General features: G+C 36.6%; 1 protein-coding gene across 1 annotated transcript; it reads right to left on the reverse strand.

Annotated features, from left to right (window-relative positions):
• Positions 1 to 10,195: 10,195 nt before the first annotated feature.
• On the reverse strand, positions 10,196 to 19,179 carry LOC140138063 (calcium channel flower homolog). Its single transcript, XM_072159907.1, has 5 exons — positions 18,956 to 19,179; positions 16,336 to 16,414; positions 15,773 to 15,898; positions 15,081 to 15,188; positions 10,196 to 12,023 (listed from the first exon to the last, which is right to left on the reverse strand). Exons 1-5 carry the CDS (start codon positions 19,110 to 19,112, stop codon positions 11,942 to 11,944), a joined length of 552 nt encoding a protein of 183 aa, XP_072016008.1. The 5' UTR covers positions 19,113 to 19,179; the 3' UTR covers positions 10,196 to 11,941.
• Positions 19,180 to 25,208: the final 6,029 nt, after the last annotated feature.

Genomic DNA, 25,208 nt, shown 5'->3' on the forward strand with positions numbered 1-25,208 from the left:
GAATTGTGATCAAGGCAAAAATAAGGAGCCAAAAATTTCATGAATAGGAAATTCCAATTGCATTCTGAATGCAATTGTGCATTATGAAAAGAAAAAAGGTTACCACAGCTTAGGTTACCAGCAAAGGTTACCAGCGATCTGTTATTTCTATCCTCCGTTGATTACTGCACCAACTAGGCAAATAAGAAAAGGAGATGTAGAATATACCAAATTAAGTGATTTTTTTAATCTCACAAACTTGATGGCTTAATAATAAGTGAGAAGTACACTTGAGTATAAAATCAGTCCTTTGGTCATTTTATTCATAAAATGAATAGCTTATAATTTACAATACTGATATGAAATCTACACAAGCTGTACCTGTTGTGCCTGTAGCACAGAGGAAAGAGATAAACAGAGAAAGTACCACCAGTCAAAGTCCCCGTGTATTGTATGCTACCAGTTCTCGCATATTCATGAGGGCCGATTGTTCGATTGTGCCATGTCAAACAATCACGCCAGCGCTGCTTGCCTTCGCGTATACGCGATAGAGCGTTGCATGCTTTAGCGATTACACAAAAATAGACCATGAAAATACGCGGTAATTGCGTAGCAGTCTCGTCTGTCGCATTTCATGGAACAATCAGCCCTCATTATCGGATGAGGCGGAGACTTTGACTGGTGGTACGCGCTCTGTAGTCCTGTGGCCTGTAGATATCATCATCCTAATAATTGCCATTGACCAATTATGTTTCATTCTTGTTATATATAAATTCATGCAAATCCAAATAATATTTATTTGACCAATTATATTGGGTGATGATAATACCTACAACACAATAGTAAACTACATTGTAGCTATAGGTTTCCTCTGAGTGATCTCAAACTAACATTTCGAGGGTTCAGAACCAGAAAACCGTAACTCCTTATGACCAGCTCTTACAAAATGAGCATAAAGTTGGCACCTTGCTTTGGTCTTCATAACTCAATATTTTCTTCACAATGTCTTTTGTATTCTATTGAATTTTGTCATGATTAATGGATTGTATCTTCTATAGTGCCCTAACAACTTTATGCTCATTTTGTGGGAGCAGGTGATTGTGAGTTGAGGCTTTCTGGCTCTCAATCCTCGATTTATTTCATTGCAATAGTTCACTTTCTTTGAGGTGATATTAAGACTACCTAAACAGCCCTTTGAACAGCTTTTTGACTTAATCTGAGAAAAGTACCTTCTCAAGTTAGGTTGTGACATCCGTAGGTGTGTATTTTGCTGATCACAGTATCAAATACTGTGAGTAAAGTTAATCACATAGAGCATATAAGAACGGTTTGTCTGCATGATTATGGTACAACCAGAAAAAAAGCAAACTTGAGGAGAATCAAGTATACATGCATCTGTCAAGGAATCCACATATTTTAGACTAAATCCTTTGTCGTTTCCAACTGCATATTTTCACAAGGTTTTTATCGTATCTATGACAAAAACTAAATATGGGCGCACATGTCAGTTGTGCCCTTTTGCTGTGGTAGGAATGTTTCAAAATTTATGTCAATTTCATTCAAGTGATTGGCTCAAATGAGATCACAATTTACACTATTATAACATAATGCATTTCTATACCATATAGATTATATCAAAATAACATTTACAAATTCCATTCTCTTTTGATCTATAATACTCAAATGAGTTGTAGTTTACAAGAAAGACATTTATTCAAAACCCCACAATTGGTCTTGTAGTTACAAGTTTGAGTAATAATGTAAATGACCTAATACAGATGGAATGTAAGCTTTTAGCTTTCAGCTACTTTAAACGGAGATGACAGTTACATTAATTTGTAGCACAGAGTAAGCACATGTATATCACTACACTATTACACATGCAGCCAGTACATAAAATTGTTTCAATCTATAAACCATTCCTATAATTGGCACATTCCTGCCATCTATGTGGGAAACATCGATACAAATAATAAAAGTGACGATAAGGGTAACAATTTTTTTACCAAAAAACAAAAGCAAAGTCACAAAGAGTGTGATATCGATATTCACCTCATCAATAGAAGAGTGCTAATTATAGATGAGTTGACCTCAATGTTTATCAACATAGGCAAGGGACTGATATATCGATATGCTTGAGTGAACCCCATGCAACCACTACACTGCTCAATAGCCTTATTGTGATATGGCGGGAATTTTAAAAACATGAGCCCTGAACAAAATATGATGCACACGCATACTGCCAGGCAAAAAACAATGGAAATTGTGATGATGCGTGCGCATACTGCCACACATTGACATCGGAAGTCAACTCATCTATAGGAATGGTCTATTACAATGCATATAAAAATGGCTAATGGCTGCCAATGGTAAATAATATTACAATAATTACTAATTAGCCGTGTTCAGCGACAATTTGAATACATAATTATGACTACACCTGTATTCTCATTTCCTATAATTAGTGCACCATTGCACATACATGATATTCCAACACAATCAGCACCAAATCACATTACTGTAAGTTTCCTTCTCTGCTATACATATACAGTAGCAAATTCAGGGGGAACTAGCGAGGCACCAACAAATTGACAAAAATTATATAAAATCAATTTATTGAGGCCTCTCAGACCCTGGGTAATTTGTTCCTTTTACAAATCCTGGATGGCCCCTGATGATACATTTTTTTGTAAAATCTATATTCATAACTTTGTATATCACTTCATAATTATAGTGCAACATATACAACTGAAGTGTGAAGACTGTAGTGGAAGTATGACTACTGTTGGAAAATTCAATTCTCGGACACAGGTGTGGATTGGATTTAATTTTGGGAAGTCCTGCCTATTTTGCACCACTGCACAGCAGTGTAAATCTATATACTATATCACCATTTCACATTACATTTAAACACAACTTATCTGCTACCATCACTGTACACAACAACTACTACTGCCTTGAAGCCTAGGGCCGATGCTGGTAACAATCCTGAGGATGATTCCCCTACTCTTTTCAATAAGACCTGCAACTTTTTACATGCTCAGGTCTGACTCATCTTACACACAGAACCACCAATTTATGTGAACCTTCAAACCACAAGACGCCGGGCACCCACTGTGTCTACGCGCACATGCTACACAGTGAATGGGAGCAAGGAGAAATTATCACAAATATATTCTACTAGACTGAAAGAGAACAACATTATGAAATTTCCGACCTATTGGAACTATTTAGAGTGAGCAACAAGGATCGGGCAGGATGAGGTTTTGAACCATGGACCCCTTGCTCAAGTCTGCCTAACTTTCCAGCGCCTTAAACCACATGTACATGTATGTGCATTGCGTCGAGTCAATATGTGTGTGTACTGCGCAGATGCTCTGACCTTAGTGAATGATTGGTTGATTTTTGTTAGAGTGCATAGTGTACAACGCCATACACACACTCATTCCTTTCAATGTACACATCGTGTCCGAGAATTAAATATAGGAACAGTATGTCGGTTGCTGATTGAGCGGTAGTCTTCTTTAGTTGTACATTAACATTATTGCTGATTGGTCCAATTAAAATATTCTGATATACTATGCAATAATACTTCAATTATAAATACATAATATCTATGCTTGATATATTAAATAATTTTTCATACTAGATACAATAATCACAATTTCAAATAATAATTTGAATAATTATATAGTACTGTGCAATAAATATACAAGAATAAGTGCACTACAGGATAAAATATATTAATATCAATTAAAATCAATACTTGAAGAGAGATGAATAAAATCTAAATTATTTAATACATTTGCAATACTATCAGTTAATATGGCACAGATCTATGGTGGTGTATAATAATCAAATCATTTGGCTTTGACCAGATTTAAGCATATCTAAGCATTAAAAATTTAATGACTTGCAGCACTGAATAATTGCCTTGCGATCCGATTATAGACCATTCTTCTAATTGGCATGCTACAGCTATTTATATAGATAGGGTACATTGGGAAAAGCCTTGGCATTGATAATCATGTAAAATAAAACGTAAAATAAAAATAAAACCGAGGTCAAAGAGGATATCATGTGGAGTGGGTTTCTCATAGATGTGTTGATATTGGAGTTATTCAAGAAGAAAAATTGCATTTATAAGGATGTTATGCTACACACTGCTTGGGTTCATCAATCTGGACAATTATTTTGCTGCTGTGCGAATATAACTGATCAGTGATGTGACGAATAATCAAATATCGTATCTAAATTCAGAAACATCATCATGGTATGCCAAGCTGACAGCACTGTACAGTCTGCTTCTACAATACAATGATGTAGTTTATTTGCCATCATTTCTTTCTTCTAAACTACAATAACAAGTGCTATTAGCAGGCCTCGAATTAAGGATCTGAAGGGGCACAGCAACTTTTTTAGGGCAAGTTGATAATTGCCTTGGATTTTCACTCAAAAGGCAAGGCAGCACGGCAGTTTGTAATATTTCAAGAGGGCATCATGGCAACTGTTGAAAATTTGAGAAGGGCGCCAAGGCAATTTCTCAAAAGTGAAGAAAACACACACAAACATAGATAGATGATTTTATTATGAAGGGGCAGGGCTGGGGCACCGACGGCAACTTCATTAGAGGGCTGCAAGTGACTGCCTTGGGTAAAGGACATATTTTGAGGGCATTATGGCAGTGGGGATGGGCACCCACGGCAAAATGCTGTGGGTGCCGTGGGTTAATTCGAGGGCTGGCTATTAGCACACTAAGCATCATGAAAGCCCAGTAAAAGCACATTGCATGCCTTTTGCATAAATGTCTGACCAATGTAGGCTAAACCTGGCTCATCTTACTTCTGCTTCAAACCTTGCAAAACTTTCTGATAATAATTTTTATAACTCCCTGAATAAATGGCACATGCACTTCAACATATTTCCAATAAGTTGATCAACAATTTTCATTAAAAGAAACTCTTTTGCCATGGTTTCAATGATCTACTATAATAACAAGTCTACACAGTAATTGCTATACATGATTTTAGTTTTACAAAAAAAGCCCATGAAAGTGCTGGTATTTTCCAGGTACATACAAAGGCAACATATTGATATGTGCTGCAAAAAGACAGATTTACACCAGGTGATACTGACTTTGGACAGTAAGGTGGCTATATTCTATTTCAGTTTTATGCAACACTGACATATTCAAACCATATATTAGTAGTAAATTATTTCTAAGATTACAAAACATATATACATTTGATAGTCTTCTTCTTACCAAGAACAGGATGTTTCAAACTAAACTATACATCACTAATTTAAGAAGTTTCATAAGAATTCAACAGTTTTGCTCTTTTTATCCTCTTTAAGCTAAATCAAACCTGAGATACTATGGGCAACTTGCAATATGAGAATAAGTTATGTGCCCAGTAGCCTATCAGGCTGGATGAATGGGGAGAGAGCTCCCTACATCTGGCTCTTACCATGAAGGCCAGCTCCACCTACCAGGGAGAAATCAACCAAAATTGCCCAGTTTTCTTTTTAGCCTGGTAAACTACCTTTATTTTGACCTAAAATAGTGTAAAGTAGAAGTTTTTTGTGCATCAATTATTGGTAATGTAAACACCAAAATCAATTTGATTTGGGCTAAAATAGTGTAAAATGAAAATATTTGCATGCATTTTTCCTGGTAAAAAATGCCCATTGGAATTGTGATTAAAGAGCATGCCTCATAAACCTGATGTCCTGAGTTTGAATCCCTGGTGGGATCACTTTTGCTCAGGCCTGTCAAATATGTTATGCTGGCAAAGATGTTGAAACTTTATGAAATTTGTGAAAGAAGTTTTATTTGGTACATAAAAATTAAATTTGAAAGTTGATTTGGCATTATATGACTATATTGGCAGGAATAAACTCTGCTTGCAGGTAGTTTGTACACAATATTTACAATCTCTCAACATAACATTTCCCTTTCAATAAGCTGAACAGGTTTAAGGGCTCATATTGAAATTCTCTTACACAGGAAGGTGTGCGCCATCCTGCAGCTTTATTCTCTAATGCGTGCCTTAAACGCGAATAAAGTATTTTCTATTTATACCTGCAAGAGAAACATACACAACAAAAAACACTATTTTTACCTGGGAGGCGACGTACTTCACTGCAGCAACTGAAAACGTCAAGTGAATAAACACTAGACTAAACCTCAAACAGGTGACCACTCACTATCGTGATGTCACAAAAGCTCAACACCTGTACCTCTTATCGGTAACAATAGAAAAAATATTTCCTGTGCTAGCCTTCTTTTGTTAAAATCCTGGGCAGGGTGTATCACTGATGCATATAATCCATCCGTTTTATGACCGAGCTTTCCTGAGGCGCGCGCTTAGCGAGGGGAATCCTGCCTTCTTTCTGTGTGAAAACGTGGTAGGGTATTTCAATGAGCCCTAACCCATTGGAAAGAAATAATGTGATACAGTTTCCTTATGGATGAATGCAGAGGATGTTTAAAGGCATTCCCATAACCCAATGGGGTTTCTGACCTTGGTATGTCTGGCTTTTGTACACATGTGGCCAGTTGACCATACTTTGCATTGGGATTGTGTGCAAATATCTGGTGTTTTCATCCTTTTATTTAACATTCAAATCATTGAGACTTATGAACAAAATTAATGCAGTGGGACAATATGAATGTTTCCTGTAAGAAATTCAAATATAAGTTATAAGTCTCAACTATTAGCTCGTTGGCTGCAGTTTTAAAATTACCATTTTTGTGTGTGTGGCAATGCGGACTTTGTCTTTAAAATGAGGTTATATTGATCAAAATTCCCCATCATAGTGCATTGTAGGAATGCCTTTAAAGCCGCCTCTGAGATGAATGTGTCTGGGATTGGCGTACATTGCAGTGCAGCTGAACCCACTATATTCATGGATTTGTTTTTGAGGGTGTATAATTTACTAGATATGAGTTTGTTGTAGTGCAAATGACAAATATCAATGCATGTACTGTTTGACTCTTTTTACAGAACAATGTATGCATTTTGACAGATAAAAAATACTTGTACATTGATACTTCATTTGAACGTCAACAGAATCATATGCAGTTATTAACTTTATGTCATAACAATATATTTTTATTTCCTTTAAAAAGCTTAAAATCAAAATTAAATGGCAATAAAATCTCATAATCATGGCCTCACTGCCTACCTGTACATGAAATGGTACCAGCATTTTGAGCTACACACAGGCAGAAAAGACACACATGTTACTGTTCTAATTATACCACCAGTTAATTGACAAATATCAATGCATAAAATGCATATTTATGCCAGCTGTTATTGGTTCATAGCTTCATGAATACACATGAATCATCCATAAAAGATGCTGTTTCTATTTCATTACCAGAAAATAGCAGTAAGTTAAGAGAGAAAATGCCATCTTATTCAGGATTATGGGGTGATGTAGTCCTTTGTATATGTATTGTGACCTTTAACCTTTACAACTCCCACAATTCCTTGTTCAACAAAACCTCATTCTAATAAATTAGGTGACCAATAAGGGAGGAATATAATTTGATAATCGCTTTTGAACACATCGATATTTCAATTTTCAATTTACTGTACATACATGTAGACTATGTCTACAGGGCATAATATAGCTGGTATCGCATAGAAAAAGTGCTCCATATTTCAGAAGAAATGCTTTACAAATTCTGAAATCCATTTGATATAGTTTTCAAAAAGTTCCACACTAAATTATGCCCTGCATGTCTATATTTATCATTTTTTGGCATGTGTGCACATACGACTACAACTTCCTAGTAGTATGTAATGTTGTGTAATCTTACCACCATTGAATAAATCACATTATCAAACATTAATAAGGCAAAAAAAAAAAAAAAAGGTTTGTCTCAAAGCTCGCGCGCGCATTTGTAAAATCATGAGATTTGGGAAAAAAAGAAATGCGGAATTTTTTTATTTCAAAAAAAAAATTTTTTATAGTTTTTCCAGAAAAATTCGGCGAAAATCTGATTTTTTTCTCCAAATACCATGAAAAAAGTCGGGAATAAAAAATAAAAGAAAATCGCATTTCGCATTTGTTTTCAAACCACTCGTGAGCTTTGAGACAAACCATTATTTTTTTTTTGGCCTAAACAGATTTAAATGATCATCACACTCATGCTTATGTCAGTTACTCATGTCATCAAGTGTAGGAGATAATGGATGGTTTAAAGGTGTGTGACCACATCGGCGGCCTCATCCCCCTATTTTTCCTCATCAATATTGCGATTTTGGTATCAGAAAAAAGCTCATATTTTAGTCATTATCCCAGTAAAATTGAATACCTGAGATATGCTTTGTTTAGATGGTGTGAACAACAATTGTAAAAGTGGTAACCACAAACAGAAGTATACTATCCTAAGGGCATTTTTTTGTTATACACAATTTTGCTTCTCATATCAAACCCGCTGAAAGCAATACACCTCAAAATTAGGAATGGATTGTTTTAACGGTAGCCCTCATGTCAGATAGAAAACGTAATTATGACACAATCCACCAACCTTTAATATTGGCTATCAGCCACCATGGTAATTATGCTAATGCTGTACATATTCCATGTATGGGAAGAAATTGACAATGAACTTTGATCACCCCACTGTTGATAATCATCCAGTTAATATCTGTCAGTTTCTGTAAGATAACAACTGTGTGAGTGCTTCTTTTAAAAGCTACTCACACAAACATGAGTAATTCTGTTTAGCAGTATTATATAAGTTACACATACTATAATTATTTCTATAAGGGGTTGTCATTTCCTTTGGAGGGGGCACAAATATGTCAGTGACTAGTGTCAATTTTTGTAACCCCTGTCCCTATCTGAAGTTCAAAATCGTTATCAAAATGATGTGGGTTCTAATTGGCAAAGCTCCTGGAAGCTCACAAGATACCCTTTTTTAAAGGCATGATGAGAGCTCTCCTGGCACCCATTTTAATTAAAGTACCCATTGTATTTGTAATATGTCCAATAATTATGCCCCCTACACATTTTAGGACCCTCAAAAGAAAATGACAGCCCCCTTGCGATTCGCTGCACAGGTAATATTTGAAAGTAAATTGGGCATAATGGAAGACTGGAATTAATGGATACCAATCAAGAAGTATTGATATCAAATATCAAAATAAAGTCAAGGACATCAAGAAAGACTGTACATACAAGGACTTGTAATGTACAGGCAGATTTTTTTATGGATTACTACAATCCATAACATTGATTTGGTCAACTTAGCTCTAGCTGCAATGGGTTATCAATATACATATGTACAAGCAGTTACGCATGCACTTGTTCATGCATTAAGGGCTATACAGACTCCAAATATTCAACATAGAATATTTGTTCAACCAGTATTCATTGTTTATTCTATGTCAATTCATTTGTATCTTCTATTGACATTCGTTAGAATTTAAATTTAACATTACTGGAAATAGAATGGGAATAGATTAAAAGGGCATTTCGTGATCCACAGCCTCATCCCCCCACTTTTCTCAAAAAAAGTTGAGATTTTTATACCACTGGAAACCTCTGGCTACATGTTTATGTACCAAAAATTTCTTGCAGATTAATATGTTTAGCAAAAATTTGAATTTCGTTCTGGTATACCAGAACAAAATTACAACAGTGGCCTATGGAGCAGTGTAATACACATAATCATGCATAACTCGCAAACGCAAAATCGGAATCAACTGATATTTTGAGAATAAACTTTTTTCGTGGATACCTACTGCAAAATGTCATAAAAAGAGAATGCTAGGATCACAAAATCCTCCTTTAAATAAATAACAAAGACATGTTGCATCAAATATTCTACACCCACTATAAAGTCTGCAGCAGCCCTTATAGTTACAAGCTGTGATTTACAATTACACTTAGATAATATGACATATCCTATATATACTGTTCCAATTGAAGCCATCTGGCTCCAAAATGACATTGAGTTATTCCAGGTGAAATCTATTCAAATGGAGTAACAAGTTGAGGTAACCCCATTTAAAATTTACACTCCCTGTGAGGAAGATTAAGGCACTGTATAAGTGGTAATTTTTGCGTACAGTTATTTTCACGATTTGGAGTGAGAGACACATTTCGCGAAATGTTATTTTTATGATTGCCAAGTCCTTCCCTATTCTTGTAATACATTATTGCATATATTCGCGAGGTGTTATTTTCACGGTTGGAGCGCTAATCCCAACATTCGCGAAAATAAACCCCTCGCGAAAATTACCACTTATACAGTAATGCCTTCCATAGGGGGTATATTGATTTCAACTGGAATAGCCCATTAACCATGTTCAGACATGCATAAATGTCACATCAAAAATAGAAGGAAAAAATGGAAATGGTTGCAACTATGAAGAATATCACTGACAAGGTTGAAATGTTGCCTAGTTTCCTAGTTCCTACAGAATTCCACAGCTTGATGCAAAACTTGCCAATCTGGTCACATGATCCTTGCCAATCTGGTCACATGACCCATGGCCCCTGAATGAGGCTTTTGATGAAACCATTATATTAATGTCCAGACATAATGTAGTGCCATCTACCATGTGTTTGCTAACTTGCAGCACAGCTTCTTTCCTGTTATAAAGGTCCATAATTCCTCCATCCATGTATCACCATGGTATTCTCTTTATGTGACCAGCCCTGTAGATAGATGAACACTATTGATAACAATCACACTATTACATACAATGTTCATCAATTCAACAAATACCTCCTGTTTTGAGCTGCTCCATTTCAAACTCTCCTCCAAGCACAAATTTTTTGAATCCAACCGAATTTGACAAGATCCTGCAGACTTCAACACATAATAATTCACGATAGCAATAACAAGACATGATGTGAGATTGATCAATTCCAGACAAAACTCTCCACTGTTGACTGTTGCAAGGTTCAACAACCACATGTTGCTGAAGTTTAAAATCTTCCAAAAATAGTATTCAGTAGAATCACACATGAAACAGATGTAATGCCCTAGAATTAAAGTTCATAGTTATGTTCACATTTTGAGTTACACCCGGCGTAAACTTACGCTAACATTGTTGAGAATTCCACAAATATTTCCCCTACTCCTAGTCTCCTACCGCATGTCCACACCTAGTCTACTCCTAGCACTACGCCGACTAATTCCACCAAGCATTCACTTCTGGTCGGCGTAAACATAAGCTACCACTTCTGGTGTTTCCGTGACCTTTTTCAACAACGCTATATGTAATTTCTTAAGTTCCAACCCAAAAAAGGTCAAACATACAGCGGGTGCTAGGCGTAGCAGCGTTCACATTGCAACTTATGCCTGGCGGAGAATACACCCAGCTCGCTACTCCTGACCTTTCTTAGAAGTACGCCTGGCGGAACTTACGCTGACCATCGCTCACACTGCCGCTACCCCTGGCAGCACCTACCGCTACTCCTATCAACTTGCACCGACCAAGTTCCGCCAGGCATACGTCCGACAATGTGAACACAGCTCATAATATGTGTTGGTAGACATCATAAATTGGTATTCTAAACGTTTTAAATTTATGGTGACAACTTTTCAGTTGCAACACCTGTTTGCTGGGAAAAGTCAGTGCAACTGGAATTGAATGAACACTGCATCTACCACTGAGGAATACCGATCTCAAATAGAATAGTTCATTATTACATCTCATGTCATTACTGTATCATATTTACAACCGCATGAAAACACAAGCATAATTACTGCATATTTTTTGCACACTCCATGTGTCCATGATAAATCAGTTGGATGAATTCTGACCAATATGGACAGTAGTTTGGAACTCTTGCTGAGTCATCCTCTCAAAATCACACTTGAGGTATATTAGTTACAACCTCTACCATCCTGCATGGAATAACACCACACCAATCTTCTATTGTTGAGATGTATATTGAAATATAGTACAAGTATCATACAGTACACATGTGGCTATTGGTTCTCGTTATTTGTTAATGTAATATTATCTCCTCCTCCTGCTCTTCTAACGTGCGCCTGTTGTACAGCATCACCCCTAAAGAGAAGTAAATAATAAATGAATTGGGTTAATGAACAAATTTTAATCTTTACCCAGAGCAGCCAGTGCACATAAATGTTTGAGCACGCAAGCATCATAATACTCGCACAATCTTTAACCAACTGAGCCACATAGGCACTTTTCAGAAGAACAGACGATTTAAATCTGTAGGTATTAGGTTCAAATGAAAGTTAATGTGAAACCAAAATTTCCAGAAGAGAATCATTTCATTATGAGTTACGATGATACAAAATGAATTACACATCCGGGGCACTGGTCATTGACAAGGGGTATCATGCGTGGCCAAAAATCACTTAAAAGGGTCTTTTTTCACGATCAGGCACTGTATGTACGTATCGTGAATAGGGTGTCAAAAACATAGAAATTCGAGAAAAGGGTATCTTTTTCACAACAGATTTACGTATTTAGGGTCCGTCCAGACTCCAGTCCTTCATAAGTTTCATGTCCTTCATGTTTATCCCTAGACTTGTGTAGTTCTCTGTTTAGTCTCTTCTTTAAGTCCATAAAGATTGCCGACTTCACCCAGCTGGCCCTGTTAATATTTTTCCATTAACCCATTCAATGCTACACAACCCTACATTCATGGTGATGTATACATGCAGTACATGTACATTGTACATGCACAGCACGTGTATACTCTGATTTTAAGAGTTTCAATTCTCCTTTATAAAGTCCAAAGTTTCTCATTTCATTTTAAAATATTTTTACTATTATTTGAATTTTCTATCTTGTATTTAATGGATAAATATAAAGATTTTCAAGCTAATTTTCATGTTGTATACAATTATTTAACCACAAATATCTACGGTAGAGGATTGATTGATTTGACCTGTGACCTATTATCCACAAAATAAATAAATAAAAACATGCATGTTATTATCGTCAAAAGCATCATATTTTTGTCAGAATTTTGTCACAATAAGTGATCTTGATTTTATTTAAAAAAACAAATTTTAAACTTTTGAATAAATTGTGAAAACATCAAATGAATATTAAAAGGTAAGATGGATATGGTGCAGAATTAAAATACGTTTTTGGATTGGTATCAAATTCTGCAGTCATACACGAATCCTGCAAGTCTTGGCTGAACTGATTGAGCACCATGCATCTCACTCGCTATTTACCGACTTATTTTCATCCTAATACTTTATTCAACTTATGAAATAATACCACTATTATCCATCCAATTCCTTCCAGAAGTAGGCCTTAATTGTTGTCATTTTAAGCTTTTAAAATAAATTATTAATATTATGCACTTTTCATCTTTTCGCAATAAAGGCCTAGGTCATAAAAAAAAAATCTGACCACTATTTTATGATTTTTGTCTCACTTTGAAACATGATTTGTAGGTCTATAATAATATTTGGAGGATGGAGAATAAATTGTCGAAACTTTAATAGGGCCTACAAAAATGATATAAAAACATTTCTTCACTTCTTTTTCTCTATTTTCTTTTCTTCATTGTTGTTTTTTCTTAGTTAGAGTTTTGTAAATTTTCTTTTCATTTAATTCCCTCTTATGCTCTCTGATACTATAAATCAGCTTAAAATAATGTAACGTTTATTTTGTAAATTTAAAATAGCTCATATTTTGCCCTGGTAGCAGAGCCATTCTGAGTTACTATTAAAGAAATCAATGAAAATGGAGCTTCAAGTAGTAAGCCTATTACTTGCTTAGGGTGTCGAAAATATATGTTTTACTTGCTAAGGGGTAAAAAAACCGCCAATACTTGTTTAGGGTAGGATATTACACTTGTTATACTTATTTAGGGGTGTATTTTCAGTCGTTGCACATACTTGTTTAGGGTGCTTTTTGAAACTCTATGGCCACGCATGATACCCCCTTGTCAATGACCAGTGCCCCCCCCACCCCGGGTTACACATTGATCGAAAACATGCCATTCTGTGTGGATGCACAGTCAGAAAGCCTGAGAGTAAAATTGATATGCTGTCATAACAGTAACAGGTGAGCATATTGTCCTCCATAGACCTTTCTTCCTATATACCATCATGCTCTATTCCAGGGTACCTATTCACAAGGCATCATGTACAGGTACGTTCATACTACGCCATAATTTCTTTGCGGTGCAGTGCAGTACATTGCAGATATATCAATTACTTTTTGTCGCTACTAACCGCATTTCTAAGTTTTAACTTTATTGCGATACCGCAATGCAGTATTTTGCAGTATAATGCAGTGCAGTAATGCACTGCATCGCAAAACAATTGCAGCGTAGTATGAACACCCCTTAAGTCCCAACGTTCCTCTGGACGTATAACTTCTTTTTTTTTTGTAACCATAATGGGCTGCAACAAGCAAACTTGTTAGGGTTAGGGTTAAGTGCTAGGGTTTGGGTTAGAGAAAAACGCAATTTGGGAAGCCAAAATTTTTTATTTTTTATTTTTTAAGTTAAAGACCCTAAATTTCTTATTATTCAAGGTTGGAACCAGAGAAAAACTGCTATTAAAAAAAAATATAAAAAAACACAACTATAAGTTTTGAGGTTTTTATTCAAATCTGGATGAAGTTATACATTTAAATACTGTTGCTTCTATTGCACAGCCTGGGACATATTGAATTAACATGCATTGCCAACACAAAAATGCAATTGCGGTCACGAAAATTGCGATCGTGTTTTCCTCCAGTGCTTAGGTTAGGGTTAGAGCTTAGTATTATACAGCCCATTTGGGTTGTAATAAGTATTTTACGCCTCTTGGAATGGGGCTTCATGGTGGGATATGGGACAAAATGCCTTTACCAAATTGACCTCTAGGCAGTTGGGTACTAACTAAGGGCAGGGGAAATCCTGGCTCAAAGTACCAAAACAAATGTGACAAAGAATTGCCATGCACACATTACACCTTAAATTCGGGCCTGTTTCCCAAAATGAACCTCATTTCAATAGGGGAACAACTTTGCTAATCTGCTCTCTCCCCCTCCAAGATATTTTGCATGATATCCCACTGCCGCTAGCTAGGTATCTTGAAATAACAGTGATACATGTTATGCATATTTATGTGCATCAGTACTTACTTTTTTCCAATAAAAATGAGTCCATACAAAACTCCTATTACCATAACAGCTCCACAGCCAAGTATTGTACTTAAGCCAGGACACATTCCAATACCAACAATAGGTAACCTAAAGAAGGAAAATACAAATAATTGTGATTGTTTATTTAGAAGGCCTTCTTAGATTCAAATCCTATTGCTCTGCCATTCTCCTACCCTACCTTCTTTCCCCCCCCTTCTCTTTCTCTTGCTGTTTCACTCTCATTCTCTCCCTTCTCTTTCCTCTCCCTCTTCTCTCTCCCTCCTCTCTTTCTTTCCCTCTCTCTGCTTATTTTCTTGCTCACTCTATCCCTCTCTCCCCTCTCTCTTTGTTGGATTTCGCAGTGGCAGATTCCAATCAGTGCATTTACTTGGTTGTGTCACCAGTATACAGACAAATCGTCTGAGATGACACATGCTTTACACTAGAGTGTCTAGGTAATTCCTGGTATATATGCAACTGTTTTCACCATATCATACCACAAGCACCCAAGTACGAGGCACTACCAATTGGGAACTCCCTTCTCATGCCCATCAGGTCCCTGGTTCAATTCCTGACATGGGTAGCTTGATGGGGAAGCAAGAAGGGCATTTATTTGTTTACCCATCACAGCAAATCCACTATTTTGGGTCCAGATCTGACCAATGCCATGTTCCAATGCATGTACTACTTACAGTAAATATATGAGTGCTTTAACCCATGATTTCTGCCTCTCACTCCAGCTATTGACTGCATTAGTGAATTCAAAAAACTGACAGCAAATAGGCGCCTCAAACATTTCAACCAGAATGAATAATAATCTGAAAAATAATAAACAATGATGTCACACATTAGTACTTCTTAGTATGTGACTGTGGTTTAACTCGTCAACGCTGAATTTTGTTGGTTTCTGCATGCCGTCTATAGATGGCAACAGCCATGTCGTCATGGAACACACTTGATGAGGGGCTAGTATGTGGCACATTCTTGAGCCTAATATGCAAACAAATGTACTGACACTTATTGAATTTTGTTTGCATTGTGTTATTCCCCCTATGAAAGACATGACCTTAATCTTCCACAGTCAATTTGGTAAAATTTGGCATCGCAAAATATGCGATGCATCGAAAATAATGAATCGCAAGTGACCAAGATTGAGTGAGTTAGCAAACTGAGATGCGATACTGACTAAAATTATGCCCTGGTAACTTTGTATTTTTTCCATTTTTCACAAAACAATTCCATATCACATACTTACATCATATAAATTCCTGCTACTATGCATAGTGGACTGGTAATGCCAGACAAGAATACCACAAATGCGTTGATTGCACAAACTGTAAAAGAATTAAAAAACAACAACATAGTAATCATGAGTGAATACAGAAATGCAAAGTCCCAGGAGGCACCAAAATGCCACTGATCACAATTAGGAGTGTGCTGGAGCATCTTACACCCTGTGGACCAGTGTAGCGACCTACTGTTGCAGGAAGCTGTAGCTGAGGAGTGGGGATATTGGCATGAAATTGTAATTTAAATTGAAAATGGGTTCTACAAAATTACAAATTCTTCCAAATGTGTGGCACAAGTTTGGACCAAACATGAAATGGTATCAAAGTGAAACATCTTTGGTAGAAAATTACAGCTGTACACACCTTGAAGTCTTTAAAATTCAAGTACTTTTCAAGGACTTTAAAGGTCCAAAAACACGATTTTCAAGGACTTACCACAATACAAAAAGTTGTTACGGCTCTCCATGCAGCACATATTAACAAAAATGACAGCTCCTCTCCACTCCCCTAATTTTGTCAAAATTATACTTAGATAGGTAAAATTCCAATTTTCAAGGAATTTCAAGGACCTTCTGCAAATTTCCAGGACCTTCAAGGCCTTGAAAAGGTGTTTTCAAATTCAAGGACTTTCAAGGACCGTGGGAACCCTGATTATGAAGCAGCACTCTTCATAATAAAGCAGCACTAAACACAAAAGAAGAAAAAGACTCCAGAGTAAGGGGAGCGCATCATGCAGGCCAGGTGTATGGCTAATTCCAGCCGTTGTTCATACATGTAAGACCAATATTATGGGCAGCAGAATACACCAAATTGGTGTTTTATGACCTGCTTTGACATTCTTTTGTCACAAGCGACAAGTCTTTCACTTGACTTGTCTTCACCTTGACTATGCTTCTTTGGTCAAGAAAGATTCAAAAGATAACCTCTGCCCCAATAATCCCAAGCTATTGTCTGAAACTGTTCCCCAGAGGATGTATCATAATAACTCACGTCTTCAAATGATATTCATAAAACGACCAATAGATAAATGACTGATTATCAATGTCTAGGCTAATTGTAGGTATGCTAGGTGAATTCAAATTTGCCACCAAACCCCATCATTTTATATATCAAATTAAAGCCCTTGAGTAAAGAAAACCAAAACTGAAAACCGTTTTGTCATAGCACTTTCCGTAGCAAAGTTACATCTTGTCAAATGTTGACTTTCATCAAAAATATTCAGCCAACTTTTAATGCATCAATAAAAGTCCACTAGCCCGATCGGGGCTGGCGCACCTCGCGGGCCTCTTCGCGGCCATGTGCGCTTCACGCGCACCCTCCATGAACTAGATCTAGTTCTAGCTTTTCCCTCTTAAATTCCATGTGCGATTATCTCATCACAAAAATAAATCATATATTTGGGTCAAGTGTCAAAGTGAAGTATAGTATAGACGTCACAACATATTAAGGTTTCCTTGAAAAATCTGTTCTTTTATTTTTTTATGTGAAATATGTATTGTGTTTGGGCCCCGGTTTGGGCCAATTTGGCTGACTAGCAAATGTGTTAACTGAGGTTTGCCTTTCATACCTACGTATTTGGTATTTCATCGATTCTTCTGCTTCTGCTCGATTTCTGGCTGGGCTCTTAATTGAGCATTAAAGCCAGGCATGTGCGGAGGGTTGAAAAGTTCTAGATGTAGTTTGTGCAGCGAGTCTTAAAGGTTTCTGTACTTGGTGAGCTTGTGATTGATTCAGGTAGTGGCCAATTCCACCGTTACGGACGTTACAGATACATGCAACTTGCAACTTTTAAGTGAATAGCACACATGTTTGCTGTTAGGATAACACTTTATTTCTTAGTATGCTACTAGTACACACTCTAATGTTCATTATTATGAAGCAATTTTGTTTTGCCTTTCTTAGTTAATTAGCTACAGAAATTGGAAACGAGCGTTACGGACGTTACGCGAAAGTGCCTGCCTTTTTGACAGATGGTACATATCCTTAAATCTCCATTCAGTTCTGTGTTTAATTTTTTCTGTTAACTACATTGAGCAAGCCCGACTCCATTCTATGTAAACATGAAAAGCAAGTTTGAAATTAATACTCCTGTATCGCCCTACACTGTTGATTTAGTGTTACGGACGTTACATTTTATCTCAAATGTAACGTCCGTAACGTTTTTCATGATGAAAAAAAACTGTCGAGGTGCTTCCTCAGAATTTTTTTTAACTATCTTGACGTAGGTGTGACATCAATCTATGGAGGCATGATTAGCAAGTTTGAAATAAATGCTCCTGTTTTGAGCAATAATGTTCCAAAATTTTGTTACGGACGTTACAAAGGCACTTTTGGCATGGAATTGGCCACGTGTGATCCACTCTTTTGTCTTTTTGGTGCGATTGAAGTAAGAGTTCTTGTGTATTGAAGTATACATGATTGAAGTACACATGATATGAAGTTGATGCTTCAGTTTGTAATACCCCTTGTGTTGTGGCTTGTTCATACAAATTGTAAAAACACATTAAGTACATAAATTATAATCACAATTACACATTATACACTTACAATCGTGACAATATGTAAACAAACTCGATCTAAGCTTACCTATTCCCAATACAGCTGCCACGCATCGTATGGCAAACCTTGTAAACGTCCCAACTTCTGGCTGTCGTACCGGCTCTGGTTGAGGTGCCGTCCTCGTGTTCACGATTGGTGTACCAGCATCAACACCTGATAAATCTACCTTCACAGTATCAGCCATCTTGTACGTTTCTTTCTAAAATTAATCGTTATATTTTACAATCTCATGATCTCTCATCCCGTGAATGATGAAGTCATCAATGACCCTGATGAATCATAATTGATCACACAGGTTCTCGTCTTTCAGGCGCTCATGCATCTATTTCTACCACGATGAAATAAAAATGGATACCAACCAGATCTGTTGGCAGATCTCTTCCGGTTGAATGGGCAGAGGGCGTGTATTGGTGCCGTTTTGGTGCCGTGGTGCCAAATGTTGTTTTGGTGCCGGGTTTTGGTGTTTTGGGTGTGCAGCCCGGGTGTGCAGTTACCAAAGATAATTGATACTGCAAAGAAAAGAAGGCCTAAACTGAAACCACACATCAATGTCCAACAGGGAAAAAGGTCAAAAACCCAAACTTCAGAGAAATGAATATTTTGTTTGCTTGAACCTGCGTTTTGCTTCGATTGGGATACTCAAAAGATGAAGAGAATTTTACTAGGCCTGTGTCGCAATGACGTAACCAGTCTCGGCGCCTGCTTACGAGGCGTATAAAGCCTGTGGTCTCGATTTAGAGAGGAAAAACATTCAAAAAGGATTGATTTAACCAAATTTTATTTTGTCTACTGCTGATAGCATTCACATATTTATTAGTTTAGGCCTACTACTAATACCGTCATATATATACCATTATTATATTTATTTTCTGTTAAGGTGGGACAATCATTATAATCACCGAATTAATAATTCTGTGAATAAAATATTCACTGTTATATGCAAATTGCAAAAATACGTGTTTTTTGTTTGTTTTGTTTTTTGTTTTGTTTTTGCATGTAAAGCTTTGGGGTTATATTTTACGATGAGTTGTTATATGAGTTTTATAACCTTTTTAAGGTTTTGTGTCGTTTAGATATGTTTCCCTAATTTTTTGTCATTTGGTATAATAATTTTTTGCAGACATGGAAAAGAATCGTGAATGATGGAAAGTTGTGCGTGCTATAAACTAAATCATTGTGTATTGGAAGTCTTTGTGGTACCGTACAGGCCTATAGATGTATTTTATTTTCATGTTTTGGACTATCTTCTGAAGATTACTCACTACATGCATGTTGTCATATTTGTTTCCATGCGACGTGGAGTGGCTCATTTAGCCTCCTTTTAATGATGCTATCAATATACTGAAGAAAAGTTTAAATAATTCGTGTAAGTATAATTATTAAAGACAAGTGGGTATGTTTGTGCATCAAAAACACGAATCATTGTGCTTTTGATATGATTGACGCATTTCGAGTGTTTCTGTCTGCTTTTTGTTTTGTTTTTGGTTTTTGGTTTTTGTTTGGGGGGGGGGGGTGGGGTTGCTATCTTCTGAAGATACATACCGGTATTGTTATATTATAGCCTCCCTTTATTAAAGCTAAAAGAAAGGAAAACAAGAAACACCTGATTTTAACCCAAATATTTAGTGTGCAGAAGTGATTGCTGCCGGTAATTGTCTTCCAAAAAACTTCCTCATGAGCATTATTTGGGGCCAAAACTATATGTTTATGAATTTAAAACTAAAAACAACGTTTTCGATTTTGTTGATGGACATTTTATATTTGATTTCAATGGTATGATTATTCGGACTAGTGAGATCAGCAAGGCCAATATTTGCTATCTACTGAAGATAGCTCGACAAGTGGCGTAGTCAGGATTTTTTTTCAGGGGGGGGCAAAGGGGCATTCAAGGGGAGGACACATAAAGGCCTCACATAGAGTACACAAAGGCCTAAAAGCTTGTCAGAGCGGCTAGCATGTCACATGGGGGAAAGAGCGGGGGGGGCTGAGTTCTCACGGTCAGCTTCCCCCTTTGTCCCTCTGGCCACGCCGCTCTGGCCCTGACATGTTTTGGCTATGAAAAGTTTACAAAATCCAACTGGTCGATCCTGTCTTCCAAAGAGAAGCAAGACACGTTTTGTTTGGCCTGAACATGGACCGGCATGATGAATAGCATAGCATAATAAGGTCTGTGAAAAAAGTGTCTGCATGTGGCATACACATGCTGCCCTCAGTCAAGTAAAGGCTCGTTTTGAGAGGATATTATATACATTTAGCGCGGTGGTGCTCAAACGATTGGTCCAAACGCAGGGAATTACACCCTCCGAAAGGCAACTTCTTTTCAATAATATTGAATTGTGGTAACTTTGTGCCATGCCTTTGCCAGTTTGAATATGTTCAGTGGCGTGGCCAGGACTTTTTCGGGGTGGGGGGGGGGGGGGGGTAAAGAGGACTCTTTCAAGTGGAAAATTGACAACAGTTGTCCAAAATGGGCTGCAAAGTACAAGAAAGGACAATTAATTATTAATTCTGAAATAAATGGGCGAGCATCCCACAGAAAGGCCAAAAGGGGGCCATAACTTCTCACAGCGGGAAATTGTCCCATTTTCCCTTGGCATGTTTTATTTATGTTATGCAACTTATAGTTTCTGTCGGGCTGCTATCCGGTTGTTGGTAACCTGTCCGACTGGCTATATAGTATGCTATGATCATCAGTATCAAAACAAAGTTAATTAAGGTATAGGCCTACGCCGTGACTGGTAAATAGGGTATCAAAATAGTATACCGTAGTAGCCTATTGGTAAGTAAAATGAGCTCGGCTTACACGTTTCTCACATTGACATTGGTTCTATATTCAAATTATCTGAAACACAAACTACACAAAAAAGCAGGCCTGCAAAAAAGGTCATGAAGAACATTTCAAGATTAGCTTTGTTGGGCTGATATGGCATTTGCAGACCTGAAACTGACCATTTGGGAAAAAGAGGAAAATGCTTTTTTTTTTTTAAAAGAGGAAATAGCGCAGAATCATGATAAAAAACTCAAATTGGGCTGAAAGTAACAAAAAAAAAGAGGAAATCAGCTAAAAAGAGTTTAGTTTCAGGTCTGCATTTGGACTCGAAAAGTTTGGGTGTTTTTGCATTCTTCAGCCCCCCCCCATGAAGCGAATTTAAAGGAGTTGGTGGAGCCCTGGGCTTGGGGCTGGTTCGAACTTTTGTCTTTTCCTTTTTGGCTTTACTAGATACTTTATTTAAGACCTCGATTTGCAATAAGAACCATTCATAATATATATATTCATTTTATCATACTGATCATGTAAATTTGAAAGAAAACTGAGTGGATTGTTCATTTTAGTGCCCAAGTTAGAATACCCTCATACGATAATTCCAAATAATAACTTAAAGTTGCTTTTAACCAGTTAATGGGACAAATGTCGCCATCTATGGTGAAATAGCGGATCAGATAAATCGCATTGCGGTGATGAAGATTCGACTTGCCTTATGTCGAATAATGTATACAATTTCATAAAAAGAAAATCCCAGCAAACACAAAAATGTTTTTAAAACGTTATAAACGTGTTATAAACACGTTTTGGTTTTGGTCAAAACGTGTTGGGTCATTTAATAATTAAAAGTCATGAAAACATTGTTAAAACGTTTTATATGAAATAAAAATAATACAACATTTTGACAATGTTGTTAAAGTTGTCAAAATGTTATTGCAAAATATTTGTTGGCAAACATTTTTACATTAAAAAAATAACGATACGATCACACGTAACGATATGTTAGAATGTTTTGTCATTTCTTCCCTGGTTTTGCATTAAGTTTTTCCCAATATTTTCTGGTTTTATACCATTTATAGGCCTAACTCGATTTTAAACGTTTTCTGTCAAACATTTTGTGTTTGCTGGGATGATATTTGTCGTCTCAGATTGTAATTTTGTAAGAAAACATTAAAATTAATGTCCATCTCCGCCTGTATTTTTGTTTTCCTCTGACTGTTCATGGATTATGAAAGTTGATTGTACATAAAACCCTATATAAAATAGGCATATATCTTTATAGTTTGGAATATCACGGAGTTTCCGATTCATTTTATTCACCAGGCAAACTTTGAAAGAGTAAAAGTGTTTAGGTTATAGTATTAGAGTTCCAGAAGCTCCAGAAGATTTTAAATATTGGGTGACCCAATGGCGCCTGGCCCAAGTTATGGGGGGGCAATGGTACTTTTCCGTAGCCACCAAAATTATTGTGGCCGATTGGGGGCCCTCCCCCGGTTCCAAAGCCACTGAGTTCTGGTTAGGTTTGATGGGGTTTTGGTCAGGACAAGGGATTAGTGTAAAAAAGTATGACGTGGTGAGGTAGAGGTGGGTTGTCGGAAGAAGAAACGTGAGTTTCCAGAAGAATCATGAATGGTTTAAACAGGAAGGGTTTAAATATAGAAGGGTCTCATAAACAAACAGACAAGGTATCATAGAAAAAAGGGCAGGCCTCAAAGCTCTCAAAGAGGGATTGATTAAAGAGGAATAAACTAAAGAGTTTTTCAAATGAGGAAATGATATCAAAGAGGGAAAGGTTCAGAGAGAACAGGGTCTCACAGAGGAAAGGGTCTTAAAGACGAAGGAATGATCTCCTTCATAATAGGAGGAAATGAGTTTCAGACAGAGAGCAAAATAATTGTCTCAAAGAGAGTATGGTCTCAGAGTCAGAGAGGTTTGGTTAAAAGAGTCAATCGGTTCAGAAAAGAAAAGAGCACATGATCCGTGGAAAATTAATGTACTCAAAGATCGTATGAAAAAATCAGGGGTCTCAAAGAGCAGTTATAGAGCACCTATTCATTCCAAGAGAAACGCCAAAATCAGAGAGGGACTAGTGAAAAATATCTCAAGGAGAAATGGTACTTCCAAAGACGGGATAGGGGCGTCTCAAAGAGGTGTGGGTCTCAAACAGGATTATAATAAAGGGTATATGAAAACGTTGTAATAACATTCATAAAACATTGAAAACGTGATGCAAAGCATTCTAACAGAATGTTATTTAACTGTTTACAAAATATTTTACAATAACGTTTAAAAACGTATTCATGATCTTTATATAATCCGACATTTAAATGTTATTAAAACATTTTAAATAAACGTTTTAAGAACATTTTTGTATTTGATGGGAAGCCGCACTCCCATGCCAATTTGGAAACAAATGTCTACTTTTCTGGAGAAAACGTTGAATATTAGCCCTTTTTTGAAGGAAAGATTCACGCAAAAAGTCCACTCCACCAAATAATTCTAGCTATAGGTCTGAGTGATCCTTCCCTGTTCTGATCCTTCTTTATATATAACCCATCTTTATATAACCCGTTTGTATATAACCCGTTTATATAACCCTTTATAAATCCCTTTATATAACCCAACATTAAAACCTTTTCTGTAAAACGTGTGTTTGCTGGATTTGGATAAGAAATGTCCTTATTGCTTATGTTGTTTTCAAGTGTTTAGCAACGGAATTGCATACGGTACGTGGTTTGATTTCAGTCTTTTTGACCTATATACCGCATGTTTACATAGCGTAAGAACAATATAATACCAATAACGATGGTATAGTAATAATATTATTAATAAATTATTATGATAAAGCCTACGTGAAATCACGCCTTTTATCATGCTATCTACAGTAGATAGCATCGATTACGCAACCGTACACATACGCTCTTGCAGAATGGTAAACTGCGCATTAATGTACACTGGTTAAAAGAGTTTCTGGACTATATATTTGTATTTTTGCCTTGATGGACTTTGAATGCAATTATTTTTTTTTAACAATTAAAACTATTCCTTTCTTTCTCTTTACTTTTCTTTCTACGTTGTAATGTTTACAGCAGAAAAATGTGTAAAAGGTGTTTTGAATCTTGTCTTAGCCTGTTTGCCACCGTGGTTGTTAAGACACAGGAAAGCATTTCGAAATAGTACCACGTTTTGTATCTAGCACGAAAAACATCTTCTTGTAACAGCGCTTATGAAAATATGATATATAAAGACATCTCCAACTTGTAAGCTCCTGGTTGTTTCCTGGACAGTGAGCAATGAGAAAGCTTAAACCGGGATCAAAATGATATTATAATAGTCATAATAAACCAGTGATGAGACGTGGTAGTTGGGTTGGATTAGGCCCGGCTCATATCATACCATATATGCCCTAGCCGTTTACCTGAGCTTTACGACGATTTTGTTCCGACTCCATAGCAAGTCTTGATCACTTAAATAAAACATGCATGTTATTATGATATTACAATGTAAATACTAAAA

This window comes from Amphiura filiformis, chromosome 17 (assembly GCF_039555335.1).
Source record: "Amphiura filiformis chromosome 17, Afil_fr2py, whole genome shotgun sequence".
In the NCBI taxonomy this organism is placed as follows: Eukaryota; Metazoa; Echinodermata; class Ophiuroidea; order Amphilepidida; family Amphiuridae; genus Amphiura; species Amphiura filiformis.

Bases quoted from the DNA above. Each gene is read 5' to 3' on its own strand.
- LOC140138063 (XM_072159907.1), bottom strand. From the start codon at position 19,112: ATGGCTGATACTGTGAAGGTAGATTTATCAGGTGTTGATGCTGGTACA. The intron at 16,415-18,955 runs GTAAGCTTAGAT...ATTCTTTTACAG, and splicing joins GGCAGCTGTATTGGGAATAG to TTTGTGCAATCAACGCATTT. The intron at 12,024-15,080 runs GTAAGTACTGAT...ACTTCTCTTTAG, and splicing joins CTCATTTTTATTGGAAAAAA to GGGTGATGCTGTACAACAGG.